Source organism: Leptodactylus fuscus, chromosome 8, assembly GCF_031893055.1.
Source record: "Leptodactylus fuscus isolate aLepFus1 chromosome 8, aLepFus1.hap2, whole genome shotgun sequence".
NCBI lineage: Eukaryota > Metazoa > Chordata > Amphibia > Anura > Leptodactylidae > Leptodactylus > Leptodactylus fuscus.
The window spans coordinates 30243736-30262706 of NC_134272.1; the positions used below are offsets into that span (position 1 = coordinate 30243736).

The 18971-nt window shown below is 41.9% G+C and overlaps 1 protein-coding gene across 1 annotated transcript; it reads left to right on the forward strand.

Annotated features, from left to right (window-relative positions):
- Nucleotides 1–2133: 2133 nt before the first annotated feature.
- On the forward strand, nt 2134–16691 carry TMEM237 (transmembrane protein 237). Its single transcript, XM_075285418.1, has 12 exons — nt 2134–2245; nt 2739–2817; nt 3005–3067; nt 6810–6902; nt 7920–8040; nt 10129–10289; nt 12054–12177; nt 12257–12448; nt 12531–12604; nt 14880–14973; nt 15730–15851; nt 16538–16691. Exons 1-12 carry the CDS (start codon nt 2225–2227, stop codon nt 16603–16605), a joined length of 1212 nt encoding a protein of 403 aa, XP_075141519.1. The 5' UTR covers nt 2134–2224; the 3' UTR covers nt 16606–16691.
- Nucleotides 16692–18971: the final 2280 nt, after the last annotated feature.

The following is an 18971-nucleotide window of genomic DNA, read 5'->3' on the forward strand; positions in this document are numbered from 1 at the left end:
GGATTTTGCTGCCAAATCCATCTCAAAATCTGCCCCCCTCTCAATAGAGGTTCAATCTAGACCGCTAGCGTCCTTTTTTCCATGAGTGGTATGTTCCCGCTTACGGAAAAAAGAAGCGAACTGCCCTTTCTTGAGGCGGATTCCGCGGCTGATTCAGCCACGGTGTCTACCTCGCGACAGCACCCTCTGGATGAGGCCCATTCATTTGGGCCTACTCTGGAGCGGGAAGCTGCAACTGTTGGAAGCCGCGACAGTCGTGGCAAGCACATTTTGGTCCTATTCTGACGCAACTTCCTGCGTCAAAATCAATACGCGGTTCGTAGCCGAAATGTGGTTTCTGGGTTTTTTTTTCCAGTGTAAAACCATAACATAATATCTGCAGGCTAAATTCCATGGAAAATCTGAATTTCATTGGTTTCAACAAAAAGAATCCAGCGTGATAGGTGGGCGTACGGGATATGGCCCCATTGCCTGGGGCTGAAGCCACATTTACAGTCTGAAATTCTGCACATCTGTGTTAGAAATATCCTCAGGCTCTAGTCATATTTGTAGAAAAAAATATATCACTGCGTTGTTATATTGCTTTTTTTTTTTTTTTTTTTTTATAAATTCTTTATTTATATATAAACAACAACAAAATACAAAAGGGAAGCAAGGCAGGACCAGGATACCCGGCCCCACATGCCCCAAACATTACAAAAATACGTCCACATGGACGAAACAGACCTGCACAGTCAGAAACACATAAATCACAACGATAACAATTAAAGGGGGTGAAAAGAGAGAAAGGAAAGAAGAGAGGGCAAAAAAAAGAGAGGAAAAAGAGAAAAAAAAAGCAGAGCTCCAGTGCTCACGCCAGACCCAACGACCAGTCAGAGGCCTCACTCAACCAGGTCTCTGTATGTCTGGGTACCCTAAAAGAGAAGCCAAAACATCCAGGCGTCCCCATAGGTCACGTAGGCGTCTCAAAGAGAGGCAGTGAGATCCTCCATAACCCTAATATCCTCCATGTTATAGATCCAATGATGGAGGGGGGTTGGTAGATCTGTTGTTACATTGTGTCACCATTCTATACCATGAAGGGCTTATTCACATGGATGTGAACAATGGCCATCACACGGCTGTTTTGAAACCTATGAATGCCCGTGGGTCTGTACACAAGTCTATTTTAGTGTATATCAAAATGGACAAAGATAGAACATGCAAAAAGTCACAAAATCTGACGTGTGTAGTCCCATAGAATTTCAGCGCTGGAAAAAAAGCATCCCATTGACTTCAATGGGACTAGCAGAAGAAGGAACCCATTGAAGCCAATAGGAGGATTTTTTTTTTCAGCACTGAAATTCCTCACCAAATTCCTTTCCATTTTCCTCCATGTGAATGGACCCTAAGAATGGACAATAACTACAGTAGTGTGTACAACCCCCCACCCCACCACCACCGACTGCTTTACTTACTTTATAAGACTACAGAGTTCCATATATTTACTACAGAACGCATTCCCATTTTCCGCTAGGTTCACACTAATATTCGGGTCTTCCTCCTTCGGGTCCGCATGGGGACACGAAAGAGAGCGTGCCTGCCTGCTTAAAACAGTGGTCACCTACGGGCCCCATAGACTATAAATCAGTATAGAACCGACGGAGAGAAAAGTCCTTAGAATCAGCCTTAGATTTGTGTAAGAATCTTTGTGTGTTCTCACCAATCCGTACATTGCTCTGATTCGGGTATATGAGTTGTGTAAACATCATCCCCTTAGTGGTCACTTTTGCAGGTATGTTGTAGAGATCTGGATATGTGTCCTGTAGTAAACAAGTATATCGGCCTCACTGACTTGTCACTACCAATGCCGTTTTCCATAGAAATGATGCGTACATAACCTCCAATTCCCTCTGAGCAGGAACCTTCCATGTATTATTGAATGGTTAAGAATAGTGCCTGGCCCTTTAAGAGTCCATTGTTTGTATAGCTAGGGAGCACCTAGAAATTACAGCGCATGAGACCAGTGCCACCTATGTGGCCATAGTCTCGCCTCAGGCATTGTTGTGACAGTCTAGTCCTGTTGTATACAGACTGTGACCTGTTCATGAAGGACAGAAGGTTCTAACCTTTATAATCCAGGCTTTTATCTGGAGGGATATTTCTGTGGGGGAATTAAGGAGATCTACGTGAGCAGTGTTGTGTAAAGGAACTCGCCGGCATCCTGTATGAACACTGACTTTTGATGATGGGGAAACGGCAGGTGGTAAGTGACTTTCTCAGGTTATGGCACATGGGGCGGCTGCAAGGTAGGAAAGGAAGCGTCCTGATATTACATTCCATACTGCATGAATGTATTGGGAAATCCTAGGTGTATATATAACCGTATCATTAGTCACAGTGCACAGAGGTTAGTGATATGTTGTCTGATACTGTACTTGTATAGTGTAGCTACTATGTGCTATTGCTTTATGTAGTCGTGTGTCTCTACTAGACCTAGGTAATGACTCTTGATGTATTTACATTCAGTAGCAGATTAGACTGGATATATTCTACAGACAATAGGAAATCCCTTTGTGCTCAGGGCAAGTACACACAACTGGTGATCTTTGGCTGCCCTCTTAATCTCTCCCTGAACATGCTGTGGGCACATCACGTAGCTTTATGTACAGTATAGAGCCCAGTATACGTTATATAGAGCTACACGTATAAGCACATGTAACATACATGCTCTTAATATATTAATTTTCCAATTTCAGGCACCACCTCGTGCTCTCCCGCCGATGCCAAGGTACTGGAATAATTTCCATTTATACTTCCTTACATTTGTTGTACCCAGTTGTGTCTGACTTGGTCTTGTCTTTGCTTTTATGTGTTTGCTCGGACATCCTGTGACGGTTTAGCACATATCAGGGTATGTAAGACTCATCTTTTTCCTTCATTTAATTTATATACAAATTTGTGGAACGTATTTAAATCTCTCTGCGTCTTTTATAAAATTTCGATTTTCTAACATTTATTTCAGAGGATGAAGTTCCTATCAGTCGCCCAAAAAAGAAAAAGTCCAAGCCCTCCGGTAGTGCATTAGGTAAGTGTTTTTTCTATATCCTATTATCCTATTAATATTATAAATGTGAAAGTTTGTGAGTTTGGATGTTTGTGTGTTTGGATGTTTGTTCTTCAATCACACCCGAACAGCTCAATGGATTTCCTAGAAATTTCACACACACTTACATATTGGCCAGGATGGAGTAATATGCTACTTTAAAAGTGTGTCACTCACCCCAAAACGCCACCACGACCCTCCAAAGTTGTCTCCAGCTCCACTGTCGGCCCGGGCATCACGTCAGCACAGAGAGTTACAGACAGCTGCTATTGGTGCATGGCGGTGTGTGGGCGGGTTAGGGAGCCAGCACAACGGCCCCATAGGTTTGCGCAGAATTGTGGGCGTGCCCAGCGTCCCAGGACACTCTCCTCAACATGCCGGCTACCCGCAAGTTTCCCAAAGCCGCTGATATGCTGGCCGGCCACACATGTCCTCATGCTGCTGCTAATCCGTCCAACCGCACAAAAACACGTAATGTGCGTCCGGGAAACTCGATATGCCGGCCGCCCACACATCTCCTCATTCCTGCGTACCAATGAGCAGCAGTGCGCCCAGCCGCACAAACACACTTTGCGCCCGGGCAACCCGACGTCTCGGCAAGAATCACACAGACCTCCCCAGCATCGACAGGGTAAGTGCTGCGGGTCCAATGCTCGGTAGGTTGCTTAAGTGAGGGGGGGAAGAGGTGATGGCTAGAGGGCAGGTGGGGTGGTGGGGGTTGGGTTTGTTGGAGGAGGGGTTGGGGGGGGGGGGATTAGGCAGAAGGTAAGTAGGGGGGCCTGATTGCAGATGGGGGGGGGGGGGGGTACAAGGTAGCCGGGGTCATAGGCGGGTAAGGGGGAGCAGGGGGCCAGGGACACGGATGGGGGGGTAAGGGGAGGTCCGGGGGCGCAGGTGGGGGAAACGAGAGGGCCCCAAGTGGGTCCCGGCCCACGATGCTGTGGGAGGGGCCCACGCTGCCCGCAAGTACAGGGTCATTGGGGCCCACGGGCCGCGCTGCTGGTGGTTTACGCAAGCGTCAGGGGACCGCTGACGAAGTCGTGGGTTATAGCTAGTAAAGTATAATATAGAAATAGCTATTCCTAAAGTGTATTCACATTGATAAAAGGGCTGAACCATAATGCCTTGGAATAAGAAAAGTCATTCATTTATAAAGTCTATTAAAGGGGTTTCCAATGGGCAAAATTATTATACAGCTCAGAATGAGCTAAAAAATAAAAGTACAATATTTATTTCAGCAATATCTAGTCACATCTGTTTTGCCAGTGCCCATGACCCTTTCTCGTCTCTGCTTCATGTTCCCTCTCAACATACCTGAAATTCTGGTAAGCCGATCAGTGGTGATTCACTATAATGGCCAGGGATTGACTGAGGCCCAGTTCTCATCTGCGCATGGGTTTCCGTTCGGGAAGTCCGCTTGGGGACCGCATGAAAAATGCGTAGACGGGATCGGAATGGCCCGACCGCAGATGTGAACTGAGCCTAACCAGAGACCAGCAGGGCACTTGGGCATGACATTCTAGCAAAAGAAACCCCTGATATTCCCAAGTCACCAGGTTATTCCAGTGACTAATAACTGCAGATCCCCTATATTCAGTAGACCGGGCACTGTCAGACACAGGGATACCTAATGTGTATGTGTTTCACAGTCATTTTCTACTTTTAGATGTATTCTAGGAAAAGGAGGGATTTACAACTTTATTTTATAATCCACCCAATAGAAGCATTTTTGTTTTAGTCCATATAATCTTAGTAGCAAAACTAAAGTCTATTGTTAAGAACATTTATATTGTATAAAACATTTAACATCTATCCACAACATAGGGGATAAATCTATGATCTTTGGGGCTACGACTGCTGGGACACCCACCAGTGGTCACACATATTATGGCTCCATTTAATGTCTATGGGACTTGAGAGTGCATGCATGTCCACAACTCCATCCAAACTCCGCCAGAACAGCAGTTGAGACTCCTGTTCTAGTGATCGATGGGGGTCCGAGCAGTCAGATCCCCAGCAGTCATATATTTGTCACCCAATCTGTAGATAGGTGATTCATATTATTGAGGACTAGCCCCTTTAATAGAACTTTGGATTACCATGTGTAGGAAGCATTGAAGACTTAATCTTTTACAAAACAGATCTCAGGGATGTACCGTATATACTCGAGTATAAGCCGACCTGAATATAAGCTGAGGCCCCTAATTTTACAACAAAAAACTGGGAAAACTTATTGACTCGAGTATAAGCCGAGGGGGGGGGGGGGGGGAATGCAGCAGCTACTGGAAAATTTCAAAAATGAAAATGGAGTTTTTGGGTGCAGTAGATGCTGGTGAAGGGGAGGGGGTGTTTTGGTTGTCTGTCTGCCCCTTCCCTGAGCTTGAGGACTGTTTTTTTTTTTTTCCCACTTGGAATTCAGCCTGGCTGTATATAGGGGGATCTGCAGTGCTCCTATTAACCCCTTCCCGACGGAACAGGAGCACTGCAAATCCCCTATATTCAGTAGACCGGGCACTGTCAGACACAGGGATACCTAATGTGTTTGTGTTTCACAGTCATTTTCTACTTTTAGATGTATTCTAGGAAAAGGAGGGATTTACAACTTTATTTTATTTATTTTTATTTTTTATTTTTTTCACTATTTTATGGGAGATTCTATACATTACTATTGCGACTGGTCATAGACACCCCCTCCCAAAAAAAAAAAAAATTACTATTATTATTATTGTTTGGTTTTTTTTTTTTGCTTGACTTGAGTATAAGCCGAGGGGGGCTTTTTCAGCACAAAAACTGTGCTGAAAAATTCAGCTTATACTCGAGTATATACGGTAATCCCTTTTGCATTTTAGAAAATCAAAGTTGTGAATGTATACTGCTATGATGACCAGTGTATATACCCTGTGTATATATCCAATGTGTACATGTATAGAGTGATTTGATATTGCAAGGATCCCAAAAAACCTTGGCGGACACCAATTGTCATTGCATAGAGAGCATGTATGGCTGAGCATTTCTGCTTATTTCACAAGGTATTGAATAATAAGATGATACCAGACACTTGCCAGCGGCTTATCTCCTGGGGAAACAAAGGATCATGCTGTAATCCAAAATACCCAATCCTTCTTTGGCTTGGTTTACATCACATTTGTGATGTAAGTTTAGCGTGTACGTCACAAAGCTTCCAATGTACATGCGAAATGTGTCTATAGGGTTACATTAGCCAGACAGCTTTTTTCACATTCATTTTATATGAGACTTTGCCTTTCTATGCCTAGAGTATTTGGGTCTTCAGGACCAGACACGATCTGATCCCTTTTGCATGGGTTAGTTTAACGGCTTTGGGGGAACTGACTGCTGGGGCTTCATGATCATAAAAATGGGGGTGCCTTGTACCTCATTAAGATTAGAGCAGTGGTCGGGCAGACACAAAGCTGCTCTATTCCATAATATCGGTACAGTGTTTGGTACTGACCCTCTCCAATGGTCACATAGAATTGGATAGAGCGGCAGCGTGTTTGCCCAACCACCGCTCCATTTAGATTGAGGTTAGATGGTGACCATTTTCTGCATGAATTCAATGTTTTCCAACTATTTTACGTATATGTAACAATTACTAATGCTGTTTTAACAAAACCTAGAGGAGTTGTACTGCTCAGATATTTGGCTTTGCATTTACATGAGTTTATTAAGACTTATATACTTTGATCTTTTGTCTTTATCGTAGAGGATGTTATACAGGACACAGCTTTTAAAACCTCAGAGAGTAAAGAACCCCTTACACCTGAACGGCGGAAAAAGAAAAAAAAGAAGCTTGCAGGTAAACTGGATTACAAATATATGGGAAGAAGCATTCTAGGAAAATGTGTAATCCTTTCTTCTGAGTAAATTACTGAGAAGTTAGGCTATGTTCGGATTTTCATTTTTTTAAAATGATCTATCAAAACTGGACTGAAGGACAAAAAATATAGATTGGAGAGCGCTAGGAAAGAAAATGATTTACTAGATGGCCATTATACATGGAGGGAAATGATAATTTCCCCATAGCGCTCTTAGATACAATTTAGATATAGTCATCATGCACATTTTTAAGACTTGAATTATTCTGCAATTACTTTATTGCATTCCAGTCCTACCATGGAGTCTGTATGTTCTCCTTGTATTTGTGTGGGTTTCCCTTGGGCTGTGACTCTTAACACAACTCAAAAACCTATTGATCAGTTAGCTTCCTATATAATTGGCCTTTGTAAGTTTCCAAGATGGAAAACTTCGGGGGTGACGTGAATGGTGATTGGCCGTGCTTGGTATCACGGCTGAACCCCATTCACTTAAATGGGAGTGAGCTTTAAACATGCCATGCACATGGAGAGCTGCTGTCACTTCAGATAGCTACTCCGTGGGCATCCCAGGCTTCAGACTTTGATATTGGATTGATAAACTGTCCAAAGGATAGGTCACTAGTCTTATAAGCCTGTTGAATAGAGATGAGCGAGTATATTCGATCGAATCCCTCCGCCGCATAGTTCTTGGTGTAAAAAAGTGCCAGGGAAGGTGGGAGGGGCATTGAATTTTTACTGCCCCTCCCACCTTCCCTGGTGCTTTTTTACACCAAGAACTATGCGGCAGAGGTATTCGAAACTCTAGTTTCGAATACCTCGCTTTCATAGGAATGAATGGAAGTGGCCGAACACCAAGGGGTTAAGCTCCGGCCGCTTCCATTCATTCATATGGAGCGAGGTATTCGAAACTAGTTTTCGAATACTATTCGCTCATCTCTAGTTACTACTATTCTAATAAATTAATTTTTTTTAATTGCTTTTTTTCCTCATAACTGTAGAAGCTGAGACCTCTTTCACCCAGCAAAACCTTAATACTTCATCAATTATCCAGAATGGAAATGGCGTAGACACCCAGCCGTCTGATGAAGGAATTGTTCGCAAACCTCGCAGAAGAGCAAAGTAAATTCTATTGTGATTTAATAAAACATGTAGCTAAAAGCAAATACAGTCCTATGAAAAAGTTTGGGCACCCCTATTAATCTTAATCATTTTTTGTTCTAAATATTTTGGTGTTTGCAACAGCCATTTCAGTTTGATATATCTAATAACTGATGGACACAGTAATATTTCAGGATTGAAATGAGGTTTATTGTACTAACAGAAAATGTGCAATATGCATTAAACCAAAATTTGACCGGTGCAAAAGTATGGGCACCCTTATCATTTTATTGATTTGAATTCCCCTTACTACTTTTTACTGACTTACTGAAGCACAAAATTGGTTTTGTAACCTCAGTGAGCTTTGAACTTCATAGCCAGATGTATCCAATCATACGAAAAGGTATTTAAGGTGGCCAATTGCAAGTTGATCTCCTATTTGAATCTCCTCTGAAGAGTGGCATCATGGGCTACTCAAAACAACTCTCAAATGATCTGAAAACAAAGATTGTTCAACATAGTTGTTCAGGGGAAGGATACAAAAAGTTGTCTCAGAGATTTAACCTGTCAGTTTCCACTGTGAGGAACATAGTAAGGAAATGGAAGACCACAGGGACAGTTCTTGTTAAGCCCAGAAGTGGCAGGCCAAGAAAAATATCAGAAAGACAGAGAAGAAGAATGGTGAGAACAGTCAAGGACAATCCACAGACCACCTCCAAAGAGCTGCAGCATCATCTTGCTGCAGATGGTGTCACTGTGCATCGGTCAACTATACAGCGCACTTTGCACAAATAGAAGCTGTATGGGAGAGTGATGAGAAAGAAGCCGTTTCTGCACGTACGCCACAAATAGAGTTGCCTGAGGTATGAAAAAGCACATTTGGACAAGGCAGCTTCATTTTGGAAACAAAAATTGAGTTGTTTGGTTATAAAAAAAGGCGTTATGCATGGCGTCCAAAAAGAAACAGCATTCCAAGAAAAACACATGCTACCCACTGTAAAATTTGGTGGAGGTTTCATCATGCTTTGGGGCTGTGTGGCCAATGCCGGCATCGGGAATCTTGTTAAAGTTGAGGGTCGCATGGATTCCACTCAGTATCAGCAGATTCTTGAGAATAATGTTCAAGAATCAGTGACGAAGTTGAAGTTACGCCGGGGATGGATATTTCAGCAAGACAATGATCCAAAACACCGCTCCAAATCGACTCAGGCATTCATGCAGAGGAACAATTACAATGTTCTGGAATGGCCATCCCAGTCCCCAGACCTGAATATCATTGAACATCTGTGGGATGATGTGAAGCCGGCTGTCCATGCTCGGCGACGCACTAACTTAACTGAACTTGAATTGTTTGTCCAAAATACCTTTATCCAGGATCCAGGAACTGATTAAAAGCTACAGGAAGCGACGAGAGGCTGTTATCTTTGCAAAAGGAGTATCTACTAAATATTAATGTCACTTTTCTGTTGAGGTGCCCATACTTTTGCACCGGTCAAATTTTGGTTTAATGCATATTGCGCATTTTCTGTTAGTACAATAAACCTCATTTCAATCCTGAAATATTACTGTGTCCATCAGTTATTAGATATATCAAACTGAAATGGCTGCTGCAAACACCAAAATATTTAGAACTAAAAATGATTAAGATTAATAGGGGTGCCCAAACTTTTTCATAGGACTGTATTTGGTTATCCATAAAAACCTATTTCCTATTGGTAAGCTTAGCATCGATTATTTTCTTCCAAGCATCATAGTTAGCAGAGGGCTTTCACTGCTGTCTAAGGGTAAGTTTACACGGAGTAACGTGCCGCGTGATTTGGCACGTATATGCCGTGTGAGACTTTGCGGGCCGTATACGCTTCCATTGATTTCAATGGCAGCCGGGATCGTATACGCGGCGCTAAATCACGGCTGCAAAATAACGCTGCTTATATGATCCCGGATCCCATTGAAATCAATGGGAGCGTATACGGCCCGCAAAGTCTCACACGGCGTATACGTGCCACATCACGTGGCACATTACTCCGTGTGAACTCCCCCTCAGAAAATCCATTTTTGACCAAGTTGTTTGCATTCATTTCCTTCCTATAAATGTATCTTCTCCACTAGGAAAACTAGGCCTGCAGAACATGGATTTCCTAATGATCTGGGTGTAGAAGAAGAAGATATCATTCCTGATGGACAGATAAAGCTCTCAGAACAGCATCCTGCATTCATTGTACCGTCACTGATAAGCCAGCCTGTGGGCAAATTGTTTGTGGAGAAGAATAGTAAGCTAAATTATTACATACATTTTCTTAAAAGAAGGAAAAAATCTGTGCAATTACAAAAATAATGCATGTCAAGGTGAAATATATATGTTTCTAATATTGTTATATAATTGATAATGTTGAAAAAAGACAAAAGTCCATTAAGTCCAATTTATAAGATAGGATAATCCTTTAATAGTCCCACCATGGAGAAATTCAGTATGTTACAGCAGCATGGATAATACAGTAATATATTACAAGAAAGAACACGTAGAAGCTCATAGCAGATAGAAAAATATACCAGGAGTCATAGCAACTAAGAAGAAAAGAAAGACTCAGGATCATTTAGTTCTCTGTGCGGAGTGATCTCTGCTTGGCCTGATGTTGATTATACAGTCTGAACGTGGTTGGGAGGAAGGATCTCCGATAGCTCCTTCTCATACTTGGGGTGAAGCAGTCGGTCACTTACAGTGCTGTCGCGGTCTCATACATGGGGTGGGAGTTGTTCTCCAGCATGGAGCTCACCATGGACAGTATCCTTCTGTACTGGGTCCAGGGGGCTCCCCAGGACAGAGCTGGCCCTTCTAACCAGCCTGTCAATCCTATTTCTGTCCCTGGCTGATATACTGCTCCCCCAGCAGGCCACTCCAAAGAAGATGGCTGATGCTACCACAGAGTTAAAAAAGGCCATAAGAAGTGGCCCCTGGACTCTAAAGGCCTTCAGCCTCCTGAGCAGGTAGAGCCTGCTGAGGCCCTTTCTATAACCCTACCATGTTGATCCAGAGGAAGGCAAACCCCCCCCCCCCCCCCTTCTCCCTCCACAAGGCAGTCACCAATTACCCCAACAGGAAACAATTCTATCCCAATACAAATATGGCAGTTAGAATACATCGCTGGATAAACGTCCCATCCCAAAATTTTATAAGCTGATTTTTTCACTTTCAATAAGGACATCCAAGTTAACAAAAAACAACATCCTATGGCAGACAGTTCCTTAGAATCAATGCTCTTATCAAAGATAACAATGGGTTGCTTTATGGTTTTTTTCAGACGTTACCTATTAGATTATCCCAACAGGGCGTGGCCTAAAAATTTGATTAGGGGAGCTCCTAGACATAATTTTGCTTGGAGCCCATTCCCATCCTAGGTAGAGTCCAGCCTTGTCTCACTTATCCCCATATTCTTCTCCTAACATCATTAGTTGTATTCCCCCATGTTAGTAGTGAGGTTTCTGGCAGTAGCATACATGTACTTTGTCATATCCCTACTAACTGTTCTTAGGCCTAGTTCTCAGTTTTACACTATCTTACCCTCATAAGCTAAAAACTCCTCCAACCGTCTAGACATCTTGCTGAGTTGTTAGTTGCTCGGGATCACTGACAGTGACACATGATGACTACCCCGATCATCACACCAGCAGTCATGTTACTCCAGAGCAAAAGCAGGACTGAAGCGCTCATCACAAGGCCTCCATACTTGAACTTGGCTATCATGAGATCCCAAATAGAACTTGGACTCAAGGCAGCACGGTGGCTCAGTGGTTAGCACTGCCGTCTTGCTGCGCTGGAGTCCTGGGTTTGAATCCTGCCTAAGGCAACATCTGCAAGGAGTTTGTATGTTCTCCCTGTGTTTGCTTGGCAAAGACATACTGATAGTGAAATAAAAAAAACTTGGATTCATTGCTAAGGACAACACTACTCCTGTCTAGTTTTCTTATTCATGAGAAGTCAGTGAAGATACAAGTGTCAGAGGATTATTCCTATGGTCTTATATTTTATATTCTAGGGAAATTTCAAGCTGCAGATCGTTCTGGTATCATCAAAACCGCCGAAAATGTGGATGACTTCCTGGATATTAAACCTACATGGAGCAGTATGGATGTCTCACTCACTGTTCATCGTAGTTTTAGGTACACACCTGTCTGTATCTATCTAGAAGATATTCTGGATCACAGTGCTTTCATTCCTGATCATTTCCCTTCTTTTTAGGATTATTGGGCTGTTCTGCAGTGGGTTCCTATGTGGGTACACAGTGTGGAACATTGTGGTGATTTATGTTCTAGCTGGCAGCCAGTTAACCTCTCTACCTAAGCTGCTTGAAATTTACAAAGATTTGGCCTATCCATCCCAGTGCTTCCTGTATTTCCTCTTGGTCCTCAGCACAGTTTCTGCATTTGACAGGTACATTATGGGATAGATTACAGTGACTTACTCATTTCATTATTTGTACTATATATAATCCAGCAGTTTTCCATGTTCCTAGGATTGACCTGGCAAGTTTTTCAAATGCCTTCCGTGGTCTTATTACATTGGACCCATCTGCCGTGGCGTCATTCCGTAAGTAGAAATCTCTATAGTAAGGGCTTAATACATCTCTGAATCATAAGACTTCACATCCTAAGGTTTTAGGTGTACAGTTCATATTCAGACCTTTGTCTTCATGGTTGCAGACTACAAACAAACTCTGTGTAGTTTTATTTTACAGCTACACACCCTTATTGGGGGATAAAGAAGAGAGTATATGACTGCACAGGTTTGTTAGTAGTCTGTAACACAGACATAGAAACACATAATTGTGCATGAGAGCTGTAGACATTAAATTGTTAGGCATTTTTATTCAAGACAGATTGTGGGGTTTTTTTTTTGTTTTTTTTTTAATGCCTTTGGTTGCAAAAGTAAACACAGTTATTAACCACTTCGGAACCGGCCAGTTTCTGATCCAGGACCAAATTTTTAAAAGTTTTTTTAGAATGTGCAGTTTTGAGGGCTATAATTTTATCATTTGTGTTAATATCTACATCTTTTTTGGTGACGCACAGGGCTTTATTTTTATGTTTTTACTTTTGCACACATTGAAATTTTTTTTTATATCTGGAAAAATATAAATCAAAGTGGGGAAAACTTGTCTGTTTTATACATTTCATTTTCTTTATTTCCTAGCACAAAGTGATACCAAAAAACTATATGAAATAGTTTTTCCTCTCCGTTACAGTAGCTTTTATTTTGTATTGTGTTATTTTGTATTGTGTCTGTAAAGGCTAGTTCACACGGGGGCAAGGAGGCGGATTTTGACAGCAGATTTGGCCTCAAAATCCACCTCCATACAATGGTGGTCTATGGAGACCACTAGCGTTCTTTTTTCTGCTAGCGCCATGTTGCCGCTAGCAGAAAAAAGAAGAGAGCTGCCCTTTCTTCAGGCGGATTCCGCGGCTCGTTGAGCAGCGGCTTCCGTTTGGCTCCCCGCGGCACTCTCGGTGCCAAAATCTGCCCCACTGCCCCAGTTACAGGAGGAATTACTACAGAGCTGATCTGGATCCTGTAGGACCCCAGCAGCTCTAAGAGACTCTGATCCCGGCAGATCACGTGACTGCCAGGTCATAGGGGAGCCGCATCATGGTGGCTTTCATAGCTCTGTATGGGGTACGTCCTTGCAGAATGAGAGCCACTTCTGGACGTAAATAGTCTATGAACAGTCCTGAAGTGGTTAAAGTGGCTCTATCAGCAAAATTATGCTGATAGATCCCCACATATGTGTGAATAGCCTTTTAAAAAGCCATTCAGGCATTGCTAATGTTTTATATTAAACTACCCCCCCATTTTAATATAATATAAAAAAAAAAAATATGATGATCATACCTTATCGTGCACGCTGGGCGGGCATGCATGGTCCTACGTCATCTTTAGCCACGCCTACATCTTCTTTCTTCTTGCAGCGATGTCCTTGGGTCCTGTCTTCCTCGTCTTCTTCTGGCATCAATGCTTGTAATCTGGCGCAGTAGCCTTGCTACTGTTCCCCTGCTACTGCGCCGGCGCGGGATTACAAGCAATGACGCCGGAAGAAGACGAGGAAGACAGGACCTGAGGACATCACTGCAAGAAGAAAGATGATGTAGGCGTGGCTAAAGATGACATCGGACCGAGCATGCCCGCCCACCGTGCACGATAAGCTATGATTATCATATTCTTTTTTAGGGTATTATTTTAAAACGAGGGGGGGGGGGGTAGTTTAATATAACATTAGCAATGCCTGAATGGCCTTTTTAAAGGCTATTCACGCATATGTGGGGGCTCTATCAGCATAATTTTGCCGATAGAGCCCCTTTAAGAATTTAATGTTCCAATGAGTAAACGCAATATTCACAGCACCCTAAATGAATGACTTCACTGTACAGTGATAACAGTAAGGCCACGTTCACATCCGGGTTGGAGACTTGGAGCTGCACTAGTTTATTGTACATTACATTAAAAATTGCAGACAAAAAAGTTTTATATGCAGGGCTTTTTGGGCCAGAATAACAGAACGGATCCCATTATATTCAGTAGTATCTTTTGGCCTTTGTTTGTGTCGACTGCTTTAAACATCCTGCTGTTCCGTTGTTTCCGTTATTCTGCTCCTATAACAGAGCACTGATGTGAACATACCCTAACAAATGCAATCATCAGTATATAGCTACAGATCATTATCTGGTGTCTTCTGATAAACCTATAGACATTAGTAGGTCAATAAATTAAGGTCTCCGCCAGAATATTGGACTGTCCATATGCAGTAAATGTATAGGATTTTGTTTGCTTATGTAGTTTTACCTCTAAATGAAACATTCTCTTTTTCCAGTGTATTTTGTTGCTCTTTTTCTTGCACTAAGTCAGCAAATGACAAGTGACAGGATCAATTTCTACACCCCTCCAACGCAGAACGGCAGCTTATGGTAAGATCTTATTTTTGGCATTGTTGATTCTGTGAACAAGTAAACAATAAAGATGTTCTCATATCTTAACATGTCCATACGGACTTAAAGGGCTTTTCCTAGATTTTAAGAACATGACTACAAGGAAATGCCATGAAACAAAGAATTAATATATTCTCGTTGCAGTCCTGTCCAAATCTTCCCACCCCCAGAAAAGTAATTAAATGGGTCATCAGTACATATCAATTTGTGGGGATCCAAAAGCCAGCGCCCCCACTGATCAGCTATTTGAAAAGGCTGCAGCTTTTGGACGAGTGCCATGGCCTCTTCATTACATAACAAGAACAGCGCCATTCATTTTATTAGGCTTGCTCAGGATCGCAGCTCAGTCTCATTCATTTCAGTTGGACTAAGCTGCAAACATACCATGTACCCCAAAAACGTGACCTCACAATCCTGTGAAGTGAAAATGAAGCTTGCACAAAGACTTTGACCTATTCATATCAGAGGATGACCCTTGACTCTCTGCCGTGGATGTGACATAACTTTTGCAGTTTGTATCACTGCTATCCTGTGATTCAGTGGGGCTAATCCTCACTTCATCTGTGCAAAATCCTCAAGGAATAAGTAATAAAAAAATCGGAACAGAAAAATGTCCAATGTATATGAGTGGGGATAAGGAAACCCCATTTACTTGGGATGTGGATTTTAGGTGAGAAATGTTGTGCGACCTTACCTTAATAGTTGTCTTACTGCTTGTTTCTTTTTTATTCCCAGGCAAGAAAGTACAGAGTCTCAAATCCTTCAACCTTGGGTTGTTGTCAATTTGGTTGTAACTCTGCTAGTTGGCCTTGCCTGGCTATTTTTATCATGCCGACCAGACCTAGATCACAGTGAAGGTACTGTCTCTTAAACTAACTTTCTTATACACAGGGTCACACAGTGGGTTTAAACAATGGGACCCTCGGTAATCAGGGGCCTGAAAATCCCCTAAAGCAAGCGCACTCTATTTACTACTATGGGGCTTTTGTACAGAACAGGACTGGAAGCCTCATAGCAGTGAATGGAATACACTAGCATGCACATGTCATGGGGGACTTTCAAAACCCTGTTCTCTGGACCCCCAGTGCTTGGATGGGGAAAAGGATGCAAAGAGCTGGACATGACAGATCTGATGAAAGGTCCTCTTTCAGACCATCCCATGCTTCCAGCTCTGTAGCAGCAGTTTGGGGAGGACAAAGTTTCCCTTTGCAGTTTGACTTTGATTTTGGTGCTGAGAAGTCATTGATCTGTGTAGAAGGTATGGAATATTAATTGCACACCAGACCTTTTCATCTCCAAAATCAGTCCCTGATCTGGTTCCAAGTCTGGGACCTGGGGGGCACCTATATACATGGTCCCCTCCATTTACTACTGCGAATCACAGTGGAGGCCTTCAGCGATTCCTACAGGGGCTCCATTATGTTACAGCAGATTATAGAAATCCAGCAGTACCTGACTAACCAGACTAAATTCCGTGGTAATGTTTTCTCGTGGTATTAGTTTGTGTTTGTTTCTCTGACTACATTTTTATGTATCTTCTTAGATTCCATTTTTATCCCAGAAGAAGACGACTACCCAGACATGGAGAAGGGGGTGAAAATTGAAGCATGACCTGTGCTCCGATACATAAATTATGCCTTTTTTTTAATACTTTTTTTACACCTACATTTTATACTGTGTTTGTATTATTTTATACTTTTAGAAAAAATTATATATTTTTTCACTTGTACATTCAAAACTGTATATTAAATATTTCTGAAATAAGCTGCTTTTAATATATATATATATACAGTTAATGAAGTTCACCATTGCACTGATTCATATTTGCCAAGATATAAGGGTGTGTTTACACGTTCAGGTTGTCAGATGCAGTTTTTGAAACCATAACCAGATATGGATCATAATGGGGAGCACAAATATAGGGAACAGTTGTTGACCGTCTGCTTCACCCCAAGTGTGAGAAGGAGCGCTATCACAAGTCCTTCCTTCCAACCGCGGTCAGGCTGTATAATCTACATCAGACCAAGCGAAGATCACTCCGCACAGAGAACTAATTATTATGACTATGAAGTCTTCCTTCTTTCTCTTCCGTTCCTTAGCTGCTATGGACTCCTAGTATATCTTCTCTTCTCAGCATATGTGGGTCTACGTCTGTAATATATTACTGTGTATTATCCTGTATCCATATTACTATGCTGCTGTAACATACTGAAATTTCCCCACTGTGGGACTATTAAAGGATTATCTCTTATATTAAATCCACTCCTAGTTTTAGGTTCAAGAACTGCATATGAAAACCTGAACATGTAAACACACCCTAAAAGATATATTAGCATGGATTAGGACAGCATAAATTGTGCTGTGATATTCCAACGTCACCAATCAATGTTCTGAATGTAGAGTAGTAGTCCTTAAATAAAGGGGGGGAGGTCCAAGACCCAGGACCCCTACTGATCAGCCAGAGTGCTGTGACCCCTTCTCTGTTTACATTGCACTCAGTCTGAGCCATGCAATGTAAATACGATCTCTCCCATAGAAGTTGCGCTAGGTTCACACTAACATCATCTCTCTTTACTATGGTCCATTGGAGGACTTGAACATCAGAGAGACGGATCTCTAAAATAGCACTAACACACAGAGTGTGCTCTGGGTTCTGTCAGATGTCCGATGTTTTAAAACCGAAACCCAGGACATAAACACTATAGGCAATAAGAATAAGCACACCAGACATAAGGAGTAGAGATGAGCGAACACTGTTCGGATCAGCCGATCCGAACAGCACACTCCCATAGAAATGAATGGAAGCACCTGCGACGCTGACTTTGCCAGTGGCGGCCGGCTTCACAGATGCTTCCATTCATTTCTATGGGAGCGTGCTGTTCAGATCGACTGATCCGAACAGTACTCGCTCATCTCTAATAAGGAGCAGAGCGGGCGGCCAACATTGACGAAAACCGCACATAAGAACATGACATATACAGTTATTATACATGGTTTGGCTTTTTTCTTTTTTACCACTGGACGTTCAATTTAGTTATATTTCAGATTTAATCAATAGTAACAATTTTCAGCACATTTACAACAATCTTTGGATCACATTTACTTTCCAGATCAAGCATGCATGCATAAAAATAAAGCTTGGATTTTCCATACATAGGCTATGACTACACTATAATACAGGTAAAATAAAACAAGAAACATCATATTACAAACAAGAATATATTTTAGAAGTAGCTAAATGACACTTTGTGTTTCAATGCTTATAGGTATAAGGCACAAAAGGACTAGTGGTTTCCCTTCAATTCAACCAAGGACATGAATTCACTTTGGTATCACATTTCACATTCATTTATCCAGTTTATGAGTAGAATTACTGTGTAAAAGTTTTAGGCAGGTGTTGCAAAGTTAGAATGCATTAAAAAAAAATGTTAATTTTATTAATTGACAAACTAAGCTAAAGTGATTCAACAAAGCAGAAATCTAGGTCACATCAATATTTGGCGTGACCGCCCTTTGCCTTCAAAACAACTTCAATTCTTCTATATACTTACACACAGGAACTTGGCAAGTAGTTTGTTCCAAGTATCTGTAGACGTAGGCTTGCTCCACTCCTTCTGTCTCTTCATGTAATCCCAGACAGAGTCGATCATGTGAAGATCAGGGCTCTGTGGGGGCCGTATTATCACTTCCAGGAATCCTTTAAATATTGATTTGATTTAGATTTAAATTTAGTTCATTCACTTTGCAATTTGTGAATTGACAAAATTAACCATAATCACTTCTATTTCCAAAAGCATTTTTACTTTGTTGCATTTTTCCCCTCCAAATCTGCCTAAAACTTTTGCACATTATTGTAGGTCATCAATATATGTAACTCAGAAAGCCCTTTTAGGCTAAGGACACAGCTAAAATGCAGGGGGAAATGGAATCCCTTTTCACTGCTTTGCTGCATTCTGCTTTTTTGCCTACACCCTTGT